This window comes from Astyanax mexicanus, chromosome 12 (assembly GCF_023375975.1).
Source record: "Astyanax mexicanus isolate ESR-SI-001 chromosome 12, AstMex3_surface, whole genome shotgun sequence".
NCBI classification, from domain to species: Eukaryota; Metazoa; Chordata; class Actinopteri; order Characiformes; family Acestrorhamphidae; genus Astyanax; species Astyanax mexicanus.
The window spans coordinates 36,538,370-36,558,801 of record NC_064419.1 but is presented as its reverse complement, the minus strand read 5'-3'; the positions used below and the strand labels follow the sequence as shown (position 1 = coordinate 36,558,801).

At 34.6% G+C, this 20,432-nt stretch overlaps 2 protein-coding genes across 4 annotated transcripts; one reads left to right on the top strand and one right to left on the bottom strand.

Annotated features, from left to right (window-relative positions):
- Positions 1-1,735: 1,735 nt before the first annotated feature.
- Positions 1,736-10,172, top strand: nudt12 (nudix (nucleoside diphosphate linked moiety X)-type motif 12). 3 transcript variants are annotated; one of them, XM_022670397.2, is made up of 7 exons: positions 1,736-1,938; positions 6,223-6,436; positions 7,398-7,963; positions 8,562-8,729; positions 8,831-8,944; positions 9,588-9,787; positions 10,049-10,172. In XM_022670397.2, exons 2-7 carry the CDS (start codon positions 6,231-6,233, stop codon positions 10,157-10,159), a joined length of 1,365 nt encoding a protein of 454 aa, XP_022526118.2. In that variant the 5' UTR covers positions 1,736-1,938; positions 6,223-6,230; the 3' UTR covers positions 10,160-10,172. The 3 variants fall into 3 exon arrangements, with proteins under 3 accessions (XP_022526118.2, XP_022526117.2, XP_022526119.2); XM_022670396.2 differs by having other exon boundaries at positions 1,736-1,979; XM_022670398.2 differs by having other exon boundaries at positions 1,736-1,987.
- Positions 10,173-10,553: 381 nt separating this feature from the next.
- LOC103036837 (interleukin-6 receptor subunit beta) lies at positions 10,554-19,859 on the bottom strand. Its single transcript, XM_007260769.3, has 16 exons — positions 18,711-19,859; positions 18,554-18,607; positions 17,369-17,470; positions 17,119-17,233; positions 15,765-15,898; positions 15,472-15,605; positions 14,584-14,740; positions 14,125-14,210; positions 13,821-14,034; positions 13,026-13,208; positions 12,812-12,913; positions 12,581-12,721; positions 12,332-12,472; positions 12,154-12,238; positions 11,916-11,997; positions 10,554-11,236 (listed from the first exon to the last, which is right to left on the bottom strand). The coding sequence occupies exons 1-16, from the start codon at positions 18,763-18,765 to the stop codon at positions 10,943-10,945; spliced, it is 2,079 nt and encodes a 692-aa protein (XP_007260831.3). The 5' UTR covers positions 18,766-19,859; the 3' UTR covers positions 10,554-10,942.
- Between the last annotated feature and the right edge of the window lie 573 nt (positions 19,860-20,432).

The window sequence follows — 20,432 nt, the reverse complement described above, 5'->3', positions numbered from 1 at the left end:
CTTCAGGCCGGTAGCTTTGACCTCGCACATTATGAAGACCATGGAACGACTGCATCTCCCACTCCTCAGACCCCAGGTACAGCATGCACTGGACCCTCTCCAGTTTGCATATCGGGAGAAGATTGGTGTTGAGGATGCAGTCATCTACCTTCTCCACCGAACCTACTCTCATCTTGACAAGGGGAGTAGTGCTGTGAGAATCATGTTTTTTGATTTCTCCAGTGCTTTTAACACCATCCAGCCTCCACTTCTCAGAGACAAGCTGGTGAAGATGAATGTGGATCCTCACCTGGTGTCCTGGATCACAGACTACCTCACCTGCAGACCACAGTACGTGAGGCTCACTGACGGCACATCGGAGACTGTGGTCAGTAGCACTGGAGCACCACAGGGGACTGTGCTCTCCCCCTTCCTCTTCACTCTCTAAACATCAGACTTCCATTACAACTCTGAGATGTGCCACCTGCAGAAATTCTCGGATGACACTGCCTTCGTTGGTAGTGTGTGAAGGGTGGTCAGGAGGAGGAGTACAAGAGACAGGTGGATGACTTTGTTGCTTGGTGCCGACTGAACCAACTGCAGTTGAACATATCCAAGACCAAGGAGATGGTGGTGGACTTCCGTAGGTCTGGACTACCCTTGCAGCCAGTCTCCATCGAGGGGGTTGATGTGGAGACAGTAAAGACCTACAAGTACCTTGGTCTGCAGCTGGACAACAAACTGGATTGGTCAACAGATACAGACACCCTGTACAGGAAGGGACAGAGCCGGCTCTATTTCTTGAGGATGCTGCGGTCCTTTAACATCTGTAAGGAGCTTCTGCAAATGTTCTACCAATCAATCGTGGCCAGCATTCTCTTCTACGCTGTGGTGTGCTGGGGAGGCAACATGAAGAGGAGAGATGCATCACGGCTGGACAAGCTGGTCAGGAGGGCCGGGGCAGTGGTTGGAATGGAGCTGGACTCTCTGGTTATAATAGCTGAGAGAAGGACTTTGGATAAACTGCTTTCTATCATGAACAATGATAGTCACCCACTTCACACCACCATCATGAAGCAGAGGAGTGTGTTCAGTGGCAGACTGCTGTCACAGAGCTGCACAACAGACAGACTCAGAAAATCCTTCCTTCCGAGAGCCATCAGACTCTTTAACTCCTCCCATTGGGGACGGGATGCTGCTGACGACTGAGTTTAATCCAGGCACACCACTTGGACATTATTCAACAACTTAATTATTTATATTAACACTTCCCCAACCTCGCTTACATTTAAGTATACCTTACTCATGATTGGGTATTCACATTTTCACATTCTCTTTTTAGAACTGTCTTGTAACGTATGCATACTTATATTATATTATATTTCTATGTCACATCAGTCACTTTCGTAATCGATGTCATTGCACTTTACTCTGTTAATTATTTAATTATTTATGACCATTAGCAACATCTACTGCACTGCTCCGTTTACAGATAGATCCTTACCTTGTATAGTTAGTTTTTTTTTTATATAGCCTTATATATTTTCTATTCTTCTGTGTTTTGATTTGTCTGAGTATGTTTCTTATTGTATTGTGTTGTTGCTGCTGGATGCCTAAATTTCCTTCGGGATAAATAAAGTATCTATCTATCTATCTATCTATCTATCTGGGTCTCACCACTAGAGTTCGCTCTTCTACTAAAGACCCGGATGCACACCCGTCCTGCTGGAGGATCACGTGACCTCGTTACGCCATATGTTTACGACGCCAGACCTGGGCTGTGTTCAGCTTCTCATATAGAGTCTCCTGAACTACCTGCTGCCTTGGCTTTGCCTGGTTTGCAGCTTATGGCCTTCTTTAGCAGAAAAACTATTGGGACGCGGCCGTCTTATTTGAACGCGTTGTAGCCTTTCTGCACTTCTACCCTACTTCTGCCCTACTTAGTCACGTGTGACACAGGTGGGTCCTCCTCAAATCAGACTACCAGCCCGTGGAATCAGGTTTGAAGGTTTAAATAAGCATTTTACCTGTATCTAATTCATTCAGAGTATTTATTACACTAAAATAGTACTGGTTAAAATACACTTCACCTCAGCTAGTTAGCTAGTGTTATCTGTCTGTCTCTCTGTCTGACTGTCTAAACTGTGATCAAGTCTGTCCTACTAGTCCAGAGGTCAGGTTAGCTCCCCAGTGCACAATAAGGGCAGAATATTGGTATGAAGTAACAGTAAAGTGGTACCCTTAGGTTCTTCCAATTAAGGTCCCTTATATTACCACGTGTATGTATTTTATTTATCAGAAATCATAGCAGGGTTTATGCTTTTTACGAGGCCGAAGTTGGCGTCTTATTCGCCAGTGTCTTATTCGGATTTTCCGGTCCACCTTAAAAAGTCGAAGTACCAATTATTCGCCAGTAGAGAGCAGGGTTGAGCCGAGCAAAACGAGTTTGGCATTTAGGGCATATTACACTGAGAATACATTGCCTGTTCTGGTTATTTCCAGTTGCCCGAACTCCAGATTATCAAATAATCTGTTGAATTTGACACCACATTATGAAAATATAACTAGTATACTGTGAATAGCCTAAATAACTAGAAATATTACTGTACAGTTTTTTATTATGACCCTCTGAACTTGGCATTTGAGAAGATTAAAGGAGAATAAATTGCCTGTTCTGCATATTTCCAGATGCCCTAAATCCAGATTCTCAAATAGTCTGTTGAATTTTACACAAAATTATGAAACTATACCTATTAAACTGTGAACAGCCTTTATAACAAAAAATAAATACTGTACAGTTTTTTTTATAATGAGCCTCTGAACTTGGCATTTGAGAAGATGTCAGGAGAATAGGTATATTTTCATAATGTGGTGTCTGATTCAACAGACTATTTGAGAATCTGGATTTAGGGCATCTGGAAATATGCAGAACAGGCAATTTATTCTTCTTTAATCTTCTCAAATGCCAAGTTCACAGGGTCATAATAAAAAAAACTGTACAGTAATATTTTTAGCTCTTTGGGCTCATCACAGTGTAATAGGTATGTTTTCATGATTTTGTGTCAAATTTAACAGACTATTTGACAATCTGGAATTAGGGTAACTGGAAATATGCAGAACAGGCAATTTATTCTCCTGACATCTTCTCAAATGCCAAGTTCAGAGGCTCATTATAAGAAAACTGTACAGTTTTTTTTATTTTTCGTTATAAAGGCTGTTCACAGTTTAATAGGTATAGTTTCATAATTTTGTGTCAAATTTAACAGACTATTTGAGAATCTGGATTTAGGGCATCTGGAAATATGCAGAACAGGCAATTTGTTCTCCTTTAATCTTCTCAAATGCCAAGTTCAGAGGGTCATAATAAAAAAAACTGTACAGTAATATTTCTAGTTATTTAGGCTATTCACAGTATACTAGTTATATTTTCATAATGTGGTGTCTGATTCAACAGACTATTTGAGAATCTGGATTTAGGGTAACTGGAAATATGCAGAACAGGCAATTTATTCTACTGACATATTCTGAAATGCCAAGTTCAGAGGGTCATAATAATAAACTGTACAGTAATCTTTGTAGTTATTAAAGATTTTCACAGTTTAATATGTAAATTTTCATAATTTGTGTCAAATTTAACAGACTATTTGAATATGTGGATTTAGGGCATCTAGAAATATGCAGAACAGGCAATTTATTCTCCTTTAATCTTCTCAAATGCCAAGTTCAGAGGCTCATAATAAAAAAAAAACTGTACATTAAATGTTAAGTTCTTTAGGCTATTCACAGTATACTAGTTATATTTTCATAATGTGGTGTCAAATTCAACAGACTATTTGATAATCTGGAGTTCGGGCAACTGGAAATACCCAGAACAGGCAATGTTTTCTCAGTGTAATATGCCCTAAATGCCAAACTCGTTTTGCTCGGCTCAACCCTGCTCTCTACTGGCGAATAATTGGTACTTTTTAAGGTGGACCGGAAAATCCGAATAAGACACTAACTTCAGCCTCGTTACTTTTTAATGGTGTAATTACAGCAGTCATATAAATGTAAGTCAATCTTAGTATAACATTCCTTTTGTGTCCACACAGCATAGTTGTTTAAATTTCATACAAACACTGTGTAACAATATGTTTACCTATATTTACTAAGACATTAAGATTTTAAGACATTATTTCAATACACAGTACCAGTCAAAATTTGGACACATGGACAATGAATTTAATATTGAACACTATATTAAAGCTATATAGGAACACAACAAAAAAAGTGTTAAACAAATCAGTATGTTATATACTTTAGATTCTTCTAAGTAGCAACATTTTTCTTTGATGACAGATCTGCACACTCTTGGTATTTTAATCTCAGTGTCTTCATGAGGTAGAGTCACCTGGAATACTTTTTTTTCACTGTTTTCCACAGTGCTGCCTGGTTAATTTGACTAATTTTTGGTTTAAAGTAGTTATATAATTTATATATATATTTTTAAGTATGTTTTCATTATGTTTTTTTTAAATAATCATTAATATTTATAAGCTATTTTCATATCAAAATATCAAGCTGTGTATAGGAGCTTTACCTCACAGTCACATCACAACCTTCTCACTGTTTTACTTTCAAGGAACCGAAGACACTAATAATATTAATAAATTATATAAATTAAAAAGGTCAGACAGCTCATGGCATGGAAACATTTGGTGACACAGAAACATTTTAGAACAATTTTATGTCATTGATATAATAAGAATAGAACAGTTTAATAATATACATTAATTTAAACATAACCTTTTTAAAGCAGTACCCTTATGTTATACTGAGTATACATTCATTGAAGTTTATGTTATTTAACATATAAGAGCCATTTCTGAATATTTATACCAAATTCAAAATTAAATCAGATAAATACAAGGAACAGCTCTTTCATGTTTTTGTGGGGCACATGACTGTAAATATTTTAAGATTTAAATTGTAAGGTAACCAAACAACAATTTTATAACTGGTATTTTATTATCATACTCTTACAAATCATCTATCAAGAAATAGTTATATTGAACCATTGTCTGCAGCACTAACCCAGCAGTCCTACATTCACACATTATCCTGTAGTGATGCTCTCAGCATTCTCAGAATATGTAACTTAGGAACTTCATGAGTTAAAACTGTGGAACTTTGCACAGTTTTGAAGGGTTCTTTTGGGTTTAATATTCTACAGAAATAGAATAATCTAAATTAGAATGTTGCTTAGTAAAAACAACAAACAATATCGAGAGGTCAGGTGATTGTGGATATTTCTATGTACTGTACAGTAAGTTGATAATGTAATTACTGTGACAGGCCTACAGTGGGGTAAAAGTGTTGACAAATCAAGATACACTCATCTTAAAATAGTAACATTTTCTTTTTTCAGTTGATGGCCTGTGTGAAGTTAACAACTGCACTTTAAGGAATGGAAAAATGAAAACTGTACCCTCTAACAATCTGTATCCTCTAATTACTCCCCCTCAGTGATGTTGTACACAGCTTCTTAGAATAGCAGCTATAGCAATAACATCTAGACTAACACAGCTATAGTTATGTAATTCCAAAAGTATCATATAAAGCTACAAATAAAGCTACAAATGTGATGCATGCATATGAACACAGTGCCAAATACAAGTCACTGTCTGGATATGGCAGCTGGGACTTTGTGTCACTAGATATTCTGTAGATTAAATTACACAGCCTAATGATCTTGACCTTGTTGATGCATCTTTGGGAGCTCACATGAAAAAGCAACATTAAATACATGGCGTTGCAATTATAAAACAGCATGTTTTGTGTGCTGTGCATAATAATAATAAGTGTGAAAAGTTGGCAGTAGATCTGTAAGAGAGAGGAGGGGACAAACCACATTACTACACTAATGTTGTGTAAATCATAACATTGACCTTCTGTGTAGTTAAACAGGTTAAAGGAGAACATGCATTTAGTCATTGTATCATATTGTTCTTGGAGTGGGTTTATGCGCACTACATAATCCAATTGTAGCAGAACATGGGAGTTTTTACTTAACTCTGTTAATAATCAGATTTTGTTTTGTTTGGAACTAGATGTATATGCCTCATTGTCAAAATGTATTTGTCTATTGGTCAGGTTAAAAACTTGGGTCCTTAAAAGAAATGTGATCTTAAGAAACATTTTTCTAATCCTGAATAACACCTATTACTATTAACTAGTCTTTCTTTTTTTCTTCTTTTGTTGTAGCTCAGATCATGACGAGTGTACAGATGAGTGCTCTGGATGAGATGGTCCAGCAGTTCCTGGAACATGCATCCAGTGGTGATTTAGGCAAAGTGTCTTTTTTGATTTCTCACTCCAGACATCTGCTTAATGAAAGTGGAAAACAAGGCTGGACAGCTTTAATGTTAGCTGCAAGAAATGGACACTATGATGTGGTGAAAGCTTTACTATCAGAGGGGTGAGTTTAAAAAAAAGCTACACGCAGACTTTTCACAGTAACTTTTTTGATGATCTATTATCAAAGGAACAATTGTGATAAACTATTTTATTGTCATTTTAAGACCATTTTATGCTGCTGCTGTTGTGATGATATAATTGCATAATAAAGTAATTTCACCTTTTAAAACAGCAATTAAATTGTTAAGAATATTCAGATATTGGATTAAATTGGTAATTAGACGATATTTCCTTGTGTCGTATACATTTGACCATAAAATACAATATACTTTTCTGAACATATCATGGATAACTTTTTGCATCCTTTCTTGATAATGTCTTTAAATGTCATGGTACAATATTTTGATCATATTGTCAACCAAAAGGCATTTTTTGTTAAAAGGCTCTCAAGACAAATAATATTAATTGCAGTATTGAGGTCAACAAAATATATTGAGGTTGTCAGTATACTAGTGCATCTCAACATTGTGTTGGTCCAATGTGTTATTATCAAGTCAAAAGTCAAGTCAAAAAATCTTACAGCACTACATGCTTCCCTCTCCTAAAAACATTTATGTAGATGCAGATTTAATTTTCCAGCAGGACTTGGCATACTGCCCACACTGCAGAAAGTACCAATTGGTCTTATATAATATTCAAATTGTCCAAGATGCTGATTTTTGGGTTTTAATTGGCTGTAAGCCATAATTATCAACAATTAATAATATAATAAAAAGAAACGCTAAAATTAACCACTCTGTGTGTAATACATCTATATAATATAGGAATTTCACATTTTGAACTGAATTACTGAAATAAAGTAACAACTGTATTTTAATTTTTTGAGATGCACTAGTATTGTACAATGAGTCAATAATATAATCATTGTGATGGGCCTAGCTAGTCCTGAGCTTGAAATTTGGATGTAGATGCGCCATAATAAAATTGTAATAAAAAAAAATAAATCATTTTTTCCGTAACAGGTGTAATACAGCATTAACAAACAGATCTGGCCAGACTGCGCATGACATCGCAAAATTCTGGGGACACAAACACATTGCCAATTTGCTGGCCAATGGTGGGGACGGTAACCTTCAAGTAATCCTACCAAACACTGGAGCTACAGGACATGAGAGTTACTTCAGTAGAGAGTATCTCGACAGACTGAGTGATAAAAGGTCAGATTCAGAATGGCTTTCAGCCAAACTGGCATCTCCAAAGACCGTTTTTCTTCTTTTTTATAATTTGGACCCTCTCGTTATGTCTGGGCCAGAAGAATTGAATAACAGTCATCCTAAGATGAAACTGTGTAGGCTTGGAAGAATCTCTGTGGATGAATTAATGAAGAAAAGCGACACTGTGGTTATTTTTCTGGGAGTGGAGAAGGAGGACCATACACTGCAGTCAAAAGAGGAGGATGGACTTACTGCATGGTTCGCTCTGAATACCCAGGAGAATCCCATAGACAGTCTAGTGCCTAAAGATTCAAACAGATTCTTCCTTAAGGGGGCGATGCCGGGACTCTTCTTGTTTGATGAAGATGAAGCAGGTGGGTTATGTGCTAGACTGTATCTGTTTCTCTGCATACTTTATTATCCTTTTTTCATGCTGTTCTTCAATGGTCAGGACCCTTCAAGACCACCACATTGCACGTAATATTTGGGTGATTCTTAGCACTGCACTGACACTGGCAGAGTGGATTAGACACAGCTGTTCTGCTGGAGTTTTTAAACGCTGTGTTCATTCACTGCTCACTCTTTTAGACACTCCTGTCTAGCTGGACCACCATGTAGATGTAAAGTCTGTGAAAGCTCTTCTGTTGCTTCAAAGTCTGTGTTGATCATCCTCTAGTTCTTCATCAGGACGTTGTTGGCTGGATATTTTTGTTTGGTGGCCTATTCTCAGCCCAGTAGTGACACTGAGGTGTTTAAAAACTTCAGCAGCACTGCTGTGACCTTTTTACTTGTGCTGATAATATAGGAGACTGTCCATTATAAAACAGAATGAAAGAAGAATAACAAAGTATGCAGAAAACATATGGACTACAATCTGTAAGATTGTAGAGAACTACAAAGTGCTATAGAGTATTTAACATTTATAAATATTGGGCTGTTGAGTAAATTAAACTTGACGTTGGTTACCTTCAGGTGTAATTGCACAAGCCAGGTCTGTTCTCGCGTGGCACAGTCGATACAGCTTTTGTCCTACATGTGGGGGCAGGACCAAAGTAGATGAAGGAGGCTACAAAAGAACATGTCTGAATGAGGGCTGCAAGAGTCTTCATGGCATCCACAATACATCTTATCCTAGAGTGGGCAAGTAACCCCTAAACTGTGTTTTTACTGTTTAATAGAAATCCTGCCTGGTCAGATGCATCCCACCAATCATAACTACTACTGTTTTTCTGATCTTGCAGATCCTGTCGTCATCATGCTAGTCATTCACCCTGATGGGAATCAGTGCTTACTAGGCAGAAAAAAGATTTTTCCTCCAGGGATGTTTTCATGCCTTGCTGGATTTGTTGAACCAGGTAATAAAATAGGGGTGAGGATTACAGGGCATCTCACAATATTAAAATGATCACAATATTCTGATTCTGCGATACTAGAAATATCCTAAGACAGTTCTTTGTCACTTAATGGAATCTGTGAATAAGTAAGCAAATACCAGAATTATGGATTATTATGGATTTTTTGGTGCCAGTTTCACAAAATTTGATAAACAATATTCTCCACCCCAGGTTTAACTTATTCATTTAATTAGAACCACATGGTAGAGTAATGAAGTGATATCAATATAAAACCGTAGTAGCAAAATTTCCTAATTTTCCTTCGGGATGAATAAAGCATCCATCCATCCAGCCATCGGTGCATATTTAGGAATTTAGTTTTACCTGGCACATAAGGGTACATAAATACAATCAAATTCAAAATCATGGTCTAAGTTTACCAATGAAATGGACATTGTTTTCAAAAAGTAATGGTTTTGCATTGATTTAAAGGTTTTAAATTTCCTACATAATTGTTTTTTTTTTATTCTGAATAGTTAAAATATAAAAAAAAGTTTTTCAAAAAACTAAACAAATTAATTTCTTAATTTTACCATTCATTTCTTAATGCTAAAAAATGCTTTCTTTTTTTATGCAAATTGATGCAGTGTTTCTGTTTGGACAGGTGAGACCATTGAGAATGCAGTCAGACGGGAGGTTCTGGAGGAGAGCGGTGTTACTGTCGGCCCGGTTCAGTACGTTTCCTGTCAGCCTTGGCCGATGCCGTCCTCCCTAATGATTGGATGCCTTTCAGTAGCAGTGTCAACAGATATCAATGTTGATAAAAATGAAATTGAAGAGGCTCGCTGGTTCACGAGACAACAGGTAAGACAGCCCAGTTCTACTAAGCAGGACCTAATCCCATTGCTTATATGTGGGTTTCTTTGGGCACTTGTGCAGCCATATAGCTGCTGATTTCTGATAACCCTTAGTTTGGAGGGCCATGTAGCTCTTAACAACAGTCAGGACACCCTACCCCTAGATATGAATGTGCAAATGCAGCGAACCTAGAACATATAACAATGTTTGTTTTCTATAGTCTTTGCAAACCTGATGCATTAAAATTTTTCATAACTTATGTTACAGGTACTAGATGCAATTGCAAGGAGCAACCAGGCAGTTTTCACCATGCCTCCCAGACAAGCTATTGCACATTATCTAGTGAAACACTGGATTGGAATAAACGCAAACCTTTGAGCTAAAAATTAAATGTTCTTGATTATTTGCCAAATTCATAAATATGCTTAAAAAATAACTACAAATGTACAGTGATTGTAATTTTTTTTTGATAAGCTCAAAAATCACATCTTTTTAACTTTTATTCATGCTTTCAGGGTTTGTAAATGTGCAACTCCCTAAATATACTCACTTTGTGAGTAACTGAAAAACATTTATTATAAAAATATAAGTTTATTTTGTACTGTGGGTTAATTATGCAATATCATTCACCATTTATTACCATTGTTTTTAGTTTGAGAATACTAATCACGCTGTTAAGTATGAACTATATTGCAATACATTCTGTAAATATTTGTGATATTATTTAAATGAAAAATTGTGAATAGAAAAGATTAGGAAAATTAGTTCTTTCTGTGAAACAGTTTCACACTTTTATTGTAAATAAAGTGAAAATATAGAGTTTAACTTGTCTTAAGTTGTCATTACTGTCAAATACACAGCTATATTTTAAAAGTACACAGCAAGGTTCAATATACAGTAAAGCTCCATATATTTACATTGTATATTTATTTACATTTATACTGCGGTTTCACTAAAATCACTGTTAGTGATACTTAAAGAGTATTATTACACACACAAAAAAAGAAAAAAGACTGGTTAAAAAAAGATTGGTATACAAGCGCTACATTTCCTAAAGGTGCATAAGTCAACAATATAATCCAGTTATATAGCTGCTATAAAGGTTGCTCTCACAGTTACAGAAAAGTCACTTCTATCTCAGTTGGAATTACAAACAGTAAGTTAGTTATCAGGAATATGATCATTTCCAACATAATCAAAATTATCAGGAATTGAAGGCAAATCAACATACTCAGTAAGAGCAGGAGAGCGAGTCAGAGAATTTTCCAAACCATCAGAATTCTCCACTGGATCAATATCGGGGTATGTCTTGGACATATCAGAGAGAGTCATATGTTCATCAAACTCCTCCTGTTCTAAAGACTTTTGGTCCTCTGTTTGTATTAGACACTTCTCAGTGAGATGATTGGTCACTGAGAAATCCTCCAGTTTCAACACACTCACAACGGCAGCTCTCTGTCAAATGAAATTCATCCAAAAGAATAGCTTTTAAGGATGTTTAATATTTCTGCATGTTTTATGTTTATTACATTTGTCCATTTATATACACACATACAAGGAAAAAATAAGAGACCACTTAAAAATTTTAAGTTTGATTTTACCAAATTAATAACCTCTGGAATATAATAAAGAGGAAGATGGATGATCACAAGTCATCAAACCAAGCTGAACTGCTTGAATTTTTACACCAGGAGTGCTATAAAGTTATCCAAAAGCAGTGTGTAAGACTGGTGGGGGAGAATATGCCAAGATGCATGAAAACTATGAATGAAAACCAGGGTTATTCCACCAAATATTGATTTCTTAACTTTTAACACTGTATGAATATAAACTTGTTTTCTTTGCATTATTTGAGATCTGGAAGCTCTGCATTGTTTGTTATTTCAGACATTTCTCATTTTTTGCAAATAAATGCTCTATGTTACGATTTTTTTTTTTGGAATTTGGCAGAAAGGTTGTCTGTAGTTTATAGAATAAACCAACAATGTTTATTTCACTCAAACATATACCTATAAATAGCAAAATCAGAGAAACTGATTCAGAAACTTGAGTGGTCTCTTAATTGTTATATATTTATTATTTTATATATTAATTTTTTGTAAAAAGATAGATTTCTATTCATCATTAGACCTACCTCATGTAGAGGATTTAGCAGCCAATGTCCAATGAGACTATGGCCAGGATTAGCAATGTTGGGGAAGAAGTAGTCTTTGTAACTGTAATAGAGGAAAATCAATGATTGCATTGTGAATAGATTAGTATTTGGTTCAGGGTCTAAAGACGTGAAAATGTTTTTTTTTTTTTTTGTATGAGTTGTAGAAAAGTTATTTTTAACAAGATAAATGAAACTTAGGTGACCAGGTTTTACTTACATTGTTCTGGAGAGAATTGATAAAATGGCAAATCCAATAATCAGAAGTATCACCGGAAGAGCAGCTTTTACTACTTCATCATTTTCTGAAGAGAAAATACAAAAATTGAAACAGCACATATTGAAACAAATTGATTCTTATTCTAAATAATCTATCCAGAAAGAAAATGATTACCTACCTAAAAGAGGTGTGGTAAACTCAATGTGTTCCTTTGAAAAATGACCAGCTGCAGTTTCTGCATAGATATAGACTGAGTATTTGACATATGCCTGTAGTTTGTGGAATGAATGTTGCCATTGATGTGGGAAAATTACTATTGCTGAAGAAAAAGGGGGGAATAAAATATGAATTTATTGTATATGTGGTATTGTTTATTTAATATATTGTTTAAAATACTTTATTTAAAAAAATAAGTTAATTAGCTTACATCTTGTTTCGGGTCCACCTACTAATGTGACTCTGTACTGAAGGACATTAGTGCTGCTGACCTTTTTTTGCCACACCCATTGAACTGTCACCGATGTCTTTGTCATGTTCAGACGTTGGAGCTGAACGATTTCTAAGAGGGCTGTAGAAACCAACCACTTAATTAGAGAAATTATTTAAAAATATATCTATAGTTTAATAAACATTCTAGACATTCTACATTTTTACTTACTGCCACTTTCTAAGCTGGCCTGGATTGACTCTGGAGGTCCACAGAGACCGCCAGAAAGGGGATACACTCTGATATTGTAGGTTTCTAATTGTTTGATACTCCCTGAAACAGATAGATGACTGAAACATTGTTAAAGTGCTATATTTTGTCGGTGTCATGCAAAAACCTAAGGACTTTGGGTGTCTACAAAATAGGGAAAACTTGAGAATCTTACCTTTCAGAACAGTTGAAAATGCACTGCCATTAACTCTTTTCCACTGCTTAGAGGAAGCATCACCAGAAGAAATCAGCTCAATAGCAAATTCAGTCTCACTTGCTGCTCTCTGATCCATTTCCCATTGAATATTCAGTGAATCTGCATTACTGCTAGCCCAGAGTCCTTTTACTCTAGGCAAACCTGTTTACAAAAATTAAAGGATTATTAAAATAAACTCATCCTCTTCTAATGCCATTCTGCACATTTAAAACACAATTGTTTTTTTCTGTTTCTAAGGATTTGTTTTCCTCTCACAATCAGAAAAATGTGAAAAAAGTGTGTGTGCGCAACTTCAATAAATACAGTGTATTTTCATAACATTTTTGATGTAGCTTGTTAATTTTCTATCCTTAAGAGGACTATAAGCCCCATTAAGGGCTGTGTAAAATAACAAAACCTATTTATGTTGACTACATTTTAGTTTTCTGCATTATTTTCATGCATTTTAATAGACAAGTGAATTCATAAAATTAAATTAAATTAAAAACTTACTGACAGATTCCTCAATAAGCCCTTCAAAGATTAGCGCAATAGTTGGTGCAAGATAACAAACACAGTACATCTAGTTTCCTCACAGGCAGATAAAACTGATATGTGAAAAAGTCTTGCACAATCAGGAAAAGGCTGCAAACTGTGTGATGATTCAGTGACAGTTAAAAGATGTTATTCATCCTTCACTTGCCAAGAGCAAAAGGCATATTAAAGCCTAAATATGATGTAAAATATAAAACAGGTAGAAAATGTTCAGCTCACTTTCACAGAAAACAGTGCTGATTGGAACATGACGAGGAGGAGATGGTCCAGCACTGGTAAAGGCCCTCAGAGATATGTTGTAGTCTCCTGCAGCCACCACTAGCTCAGCCTTCAGGTCAGTGGTGTTGATTCTCTCTGGAGATGGATGCGTGATTGATGTATAGGTCACTTCATATCCAAGAATGACTCCTCGAGCTTCATTTTTCTCTAAAGCCTAATAAACGTAATATACAGTTTCATTTTTACTAGAAAATGTGTATTTTACAGGTTTAACGAGGCAGAACACAAGGTATCTTGAGCTTACCTTCCATACAAGTAACACCTTTTGAGTTTCTAATATTTTGTCTAACGACTCAACACAGTAACTGACTTTTGGTGATACAGTTGGTGCTAAAACAGAAAAAAGATGTCTATTATTATATTAAATATGACTGTTTACACACATAATCAAAACAATAGCTGAACCCAGAAATAATCAACAGACAGGAATTAAACTTGGATCACCCTGGTTTTCATTACAGGCACTGAAAACCCAAATTTACAAGGCTTTGCATCCAGTGGCCATACACTCTCAGAACAAACACGCTGGTGCATTGTTCCAACAGGAAAATCATTGAATCATTTATTGTTCCTGGTGACCTTAAGCATTGCAATTCTGCAAAACACTTTCTTCTAGGTGCAACTATTTTTGCAACTATTTCTTTAACGATGAGTGTAAAACAATCACATTGAACCTTATGTGATCAACACTTTTTCTACTTACCATCCTCTAATGTCATTCTTTGAAATTCGCCACTCCATTCACTCCACAGGCCATAAGCTTTGCAGGCAATAGTAAGATTGTACTGGCTAAAGGCTTGCAAACCATCAATAACATGAAAAAATTCATCACCATTTTCATTTTCATTTTTAACAGACACCTGAAAACAGAGTGGGATATACAGTGGTGTAAAAAAGTATTTGCTCCCCTACAGATTTTTTTATTTTGCATTTTTGTCATGCTTACATTTTTCAGATTATCAAACAAACTTTAATATCAGACAAATACACTGCCTGGCCAAAAAAAATCACACACATATTTAGTTGGACCATCTTTAGCTTTGATTGCAGCACACATTCACTCTGGCATTGTTTTGATAAGCTTCTGCAATGTCACAAGATTTATTTCAATCCAGTGTTGCATTAATTTTTCACCAAGATCTTGCAGCAGTATTGATGATGGTAGAGTCTGACCACTGCACAAAGCAGCACTTCTCCATCCAGCACATCCCAAAGATTCTCAATGAAGTTAAGGTCTGGACTCTGTGGTGAAATCTCAATCCATGTGTAAAAATGATGATCTCATGCTCCCTGAAACACTCTTGGATCCTGGCATTGTCACCTTGGAATATGCCCGTGCCATCAGGGAAGAAAAAATCCATTGATGGAATAACCTGGGAATAACTTCTATATTCAGTATATTCAGGTAGTCAGCTGACCTCGTTCTTTCAGCACATACTGTTGCTGAACCTAGACCTGCAGACCAACTGCAGCATCAACCCCACATTATTTACTTACTTAAATCCAGGTGAAGATTTTTTTTTTGGCCAGGCAGTATGAATTTTACTTACTACATCGGTTATTGCGTGAAATGATATTTTATTTCACATACCTCTATCAGTTGTTCCATGGTGGACTGTTTGAGATGTATCTTACATGTTTTGGTAAACCATTTAGTGGTCCATGTTACATTCAGTGATGACTTTCCCGCCCGCACTGATGTGATAGTAGGTTGTGGAGCCTGAGCTAAAACACAGATCTTTGTAAGTATTTAATATTAATACACAACCCAAAAAAAATTAAAATCAATCTATTTTTTAGATCTACAGTATTTATTAGTAAAAACTATTAAGACCCAGACCCTTTTTAATTATAAGAGACACTGACTAAAGTGTGTGAGCTTACTTATTTTTCCAATAGAGACTGAGTAGACTTCTGAACATGTTTCCATTTTGTTGATGGGATCCTTTGTCTTTATGGTTAAATTAAATTCACCAGCAGAACTGAACATGGATGGACAGTGAATGATCTCTGTAGTTCTGAAATACAGAAAAGAGACCATCCCAATGATAATGCAATAGAGAGTGATATATAGTAAATGCTGTTCATTGATCAAATAGAGCTTTCATTGATATTACCGAGCATAATTTACATGACGTTTATTTACAATAGAACATATTACACATATCAGACACTGAAAGTGAAAGTGTTTTACCAATTCATCAAAAACATAGACTCACTTGATGCAGCAACACATAAATTTACATCTAACTTACATGACTGGGTATAAAAGAGCACTTACGAGAGGCAGAGTTTTACAGAAGCAAAGATGATATCCGTTATAGTTTTTCAGAACTTGTTCCTCAATTATTAGATACAGTTGTTTTGCAGATTGGTGAATCTCTAAGAAAATTTAATTTTAATAAACTTTCAAACTCAAAAAAATCGTAGTAATGTGAGTTGCTCCTATCAAGGCTGTTGTTGTTTTTTTATTATCAGCCTATTTTTGCCCTGTCACAACTGTTATGAGATATGTAGCTGCTATCAAGTTCTAAAATGATTTAATGATTTAATGAAACACATCTGATATGTGTTCTACTGCATGTTCTATTGTGAGGAAAATAAGCCTATGTGATTTGCAAATCACATAGCATTCATTGCAATCTGTCTTTATATAGCTTGATTTATTTAGCCTGTTTGTACTCATTGTACAGTCACTTTATTTGGCTTTAATTTATCTGGGTTGTATTATGATCAGATTTTAACCACATGTATTTACACTTAGTCAAATGCTAGATCAAATGTTTCTCCAGTTAGTCAGACTAAAATTGCTGTGGGACAGAATATGCAAATATGTCCATTGTACGGCAGTTATTACTGGTGTTTTGTTGTTTTGTTTTTTTTTACTGGGAGAGACCACCCTCTGAAGTGTCTTGTTTAAGCAATCAGATTTTTTTAATCTAGTCTGGTTTTATCTGCATATAATCCTGATACACAAAGAAATATAAAGTGATCAGTTCATTATTAAACATATCTAATGTACCCTGTATTAAAGTACAACAGATGAGCTGCCCACAATAAACAATGTATTTTAAATGTTCTAACAAACATTTTAATAACTTAATTCCTCTATTCCTCTAACATCTAACACTAACAATCGGACTAATAATTATTATTCATTAGTGTTTATTATTCAGTAAGTTCTGTACTGTTTTACTGACAAAATCTCACTTTAATAAACAAAAACAGACATACTTACTGACTCAAAATGAATGAATGTATCGTCTCAGTCCTGACATCATTTAAATAAATCCATTTGCACCCAAACATTTTCTTGTAGACAAGATACTGACATGAGATGTTCAAGAACAGGTCTAGCATAAAGTGAAAATGTACAAATTTAAAAAATGACAGCAAATTTAGATTATAGTGACTGAATGTAAATTCTTCAGTTATTATTAGTAAATGGTTAAATTCAAAACATATATAGGACCAAAAAAACACTTTACCGGTACGAGGTGATAGCATACAGTTGCAGTCTCTATTGTGCAAAACACAAACATTGTCCTGTCCATCACATTGTTTCAGGTCTCGAACAGTCACAGTAAATTCTGTTTAAATAAACAAAAATCAGTGATAACAATTCATACAAGCTAATGCAACGTGAAACAGATGGTTCAAATAAACTACACAGTTCCAGATAACTAGTTCATTTGCAAAAACAGATAAAAGGTATGTTTTAAAGAAGAATAGAATTTTTGCATTTTATCACTACATATATAACCTTCTCCAATGTTCTGTCTATTTGACAGTCTAATTCTCTGCAGTTTAAATTAGGAAATAGCATTTTTGTGAAATTCTTTTTGCCAATTTTTTTAAAGACATTAGTTCAGGTTTACCTGTATAGTTTACTACCTTTACTTTGGAATGTTGCTAGGATTTTTTGCAGCATTTCCATATAATAATGAAAAAGGTTTTTGTAACACTTTACAATAAGGGTGCATTAATTAAAGGGTACTTAGAAAAGAGTGGCTTAACTGAATATTAATTGACAGTAATTACAACATTATTAATCATTGCATTTTTTAAATAATGTCTCAATTAAGTATTAAAATGAAGTAATGATTATGAAAGTTGTAACTAGTGTCAACTATTAAATAACTGACAAATTACTTAACCGTTTAACAATGTTTGTTACTGATGTAACTACTGTTAATTGATATTTTGAAACATGAATTGAAGTTTGTGTTTTTATAGTTTGCCCTAGCTTTCTGTTGTTTAACCCATGATATATCTTACTTAAAGTTTCCCATAGAAGAATGAACATAGGATACAACTTTTGCTTGGTGTTAGATAAAGATATCAATGCATCTTGCCAAGATCCTCCACTAGAATCAGAACTAATGTTCAGTAACGTGTTTTTGCCATACCGTTATAATGCAAAACAAGAGTGAACGGAGTGCAATTATCATAATAAACATTCACAGCATCATACTTCAGCAGAACAGATAAATCATAACCACATTAACTACTCACACCGGCCTTAAGTGAATAACTTGATTCTATTAAACATCACTAAATCTAAAGAACAAAAATTGGTAGTTGTTATTATTGTTGTACATTTATTCCACAATGGCCCATCAGAGAAAAATCTTATTACATGTGTATGTATTTAACTTTAGAAATGCATTTACCTTTATAACTGTAACTTTTCACTTGCTTTCCTCCATGCCACTGGGCAAATCCATCTAATAATTACAAATATATATGAGCTTAATTAATTTGATCAATTGCTGATGTAATTGATTTATGATTTAAATATAAATAATATTTTAGTTCCACACTACTCACAATGACATAGGTGGACCAAACAGAGAAGCAAACAGAAAGCGTGTCTATTCTTCATCCTCAACTTTTAAAATGAATCTGCTGACAAAAACAAATGTTTTTTTTACACAATTACATAATAAACTTAACAATTCTTACATGTAAAATACATAGAATGAAAGACATGTAAAACAGTATTTTATAAATATTTTCTTTGTGTTACAGTCTTTTGTACAGTTGTTAATACTCTTTAAGAAATAAAACTAATACACAACCTTTCTGCATGTTTTATTGCATGATTTCTTTTTCTTTTTTAGAATTTAACATTATCTAAAAAAAAAAAAAAAAAAAAAAAAAACACACACAACACAGGGTGAAACAGGGCCTATTTTGCTCCAGAAATGTTTTAACCGATTTTGTTATACTTAAGATGTTCATTTAAATATTGTTCACATTTTAATATAGGGTTCAGCAAAACCTTTTTTATTCTTTCTCGTAAGAAATTAAGCAATTTACAGCTGAAAATCAATTTGACCTGTCCCAATCACACTTAATTATATTTATAAAATTATAAAATTCACACTTAATTCTATGTAGTGTGCCATTATTTTTTGTATTTCCTATTATCCCTTAATCAAGGAAATAAACAGTAAATACGCTTTAAAATCAGCAAAAGTTTGTGGTAAAAATTCAAATTAATATATAAATTTAGGACGGAGCCAAAACACAAAATCACTATGTATGCTCTTAATTGAATTGCATGTTGCGTCATCCTTCCAACATTTCTATGGTTATCAGTGTTGTCTATATGTTACAATAATGAAACCTAAACCATCAATGTAATAATAAAATAATAATGCAATAAACAAAAAGTACTTGCCTTTTCTTGACATCATCACATCACCATGCTGTGAGGAAAAGAACCACATCTACAGTAGTTGTTGCTGCAGCGCTTGCAACATGTTTCTGTGGTTAACACGGTTAAGAGTTACTCAATCACCATGAATCACATGTTCCAAGAATACTTTAACACTACAGGATATCTTCAGGTATGATAACATTTAATTTTAGAGGTTATAAGACCTTTTAATATCACGTAAATGCAAAATTAAGGCCACTTTAGATGTAAAGTAGTACTTTTACAGTAAGCATGTAATATTTTTTTTCAACAAACCAATAATAAATAAATGTACAATTTTGCACACACAAGAAAAGCAACTGTTTCTACACTTAAAATAGGGTCTAGTGCAGTTAAGTGTGTCGTAAAATCAGTGAAATTTTATTAAATTTCGGAACTACAAATGCAATGCATGAAAATAAAGCCCAAATTGCATTTATTGAGACATTTGAGAGAGGGACCTTAGATAGACCCTTGAGTCACATTCCAAGACAAGGAACATTAAAATCCAGTTAGAGGGACCAGACTAAGGCGCATACTAATTGCAATTGCAATTAGATTTTAAACCACCTTGAAATTTAATACGGTATCTGGCTGTCTAAACTATCAAAAATCTATCTGGACCAATCTAGACATGCCAAAAATCAGATCTGGACTTGTGGACTAAACATAGGCTTAGAGCATGGAAATTACAAACCGTGCTGGACTACACTAATAGTCTACAGTACTTACATTTATTTGTATTTATTAAAATGCTAAATTGTGTTTTCTTACTGCTCAAAAAAGTAGATTTTAATAACTGCCAAGAACATTCGCAGTGTGTCTGAAACTCAAAGTAGTTAGACACT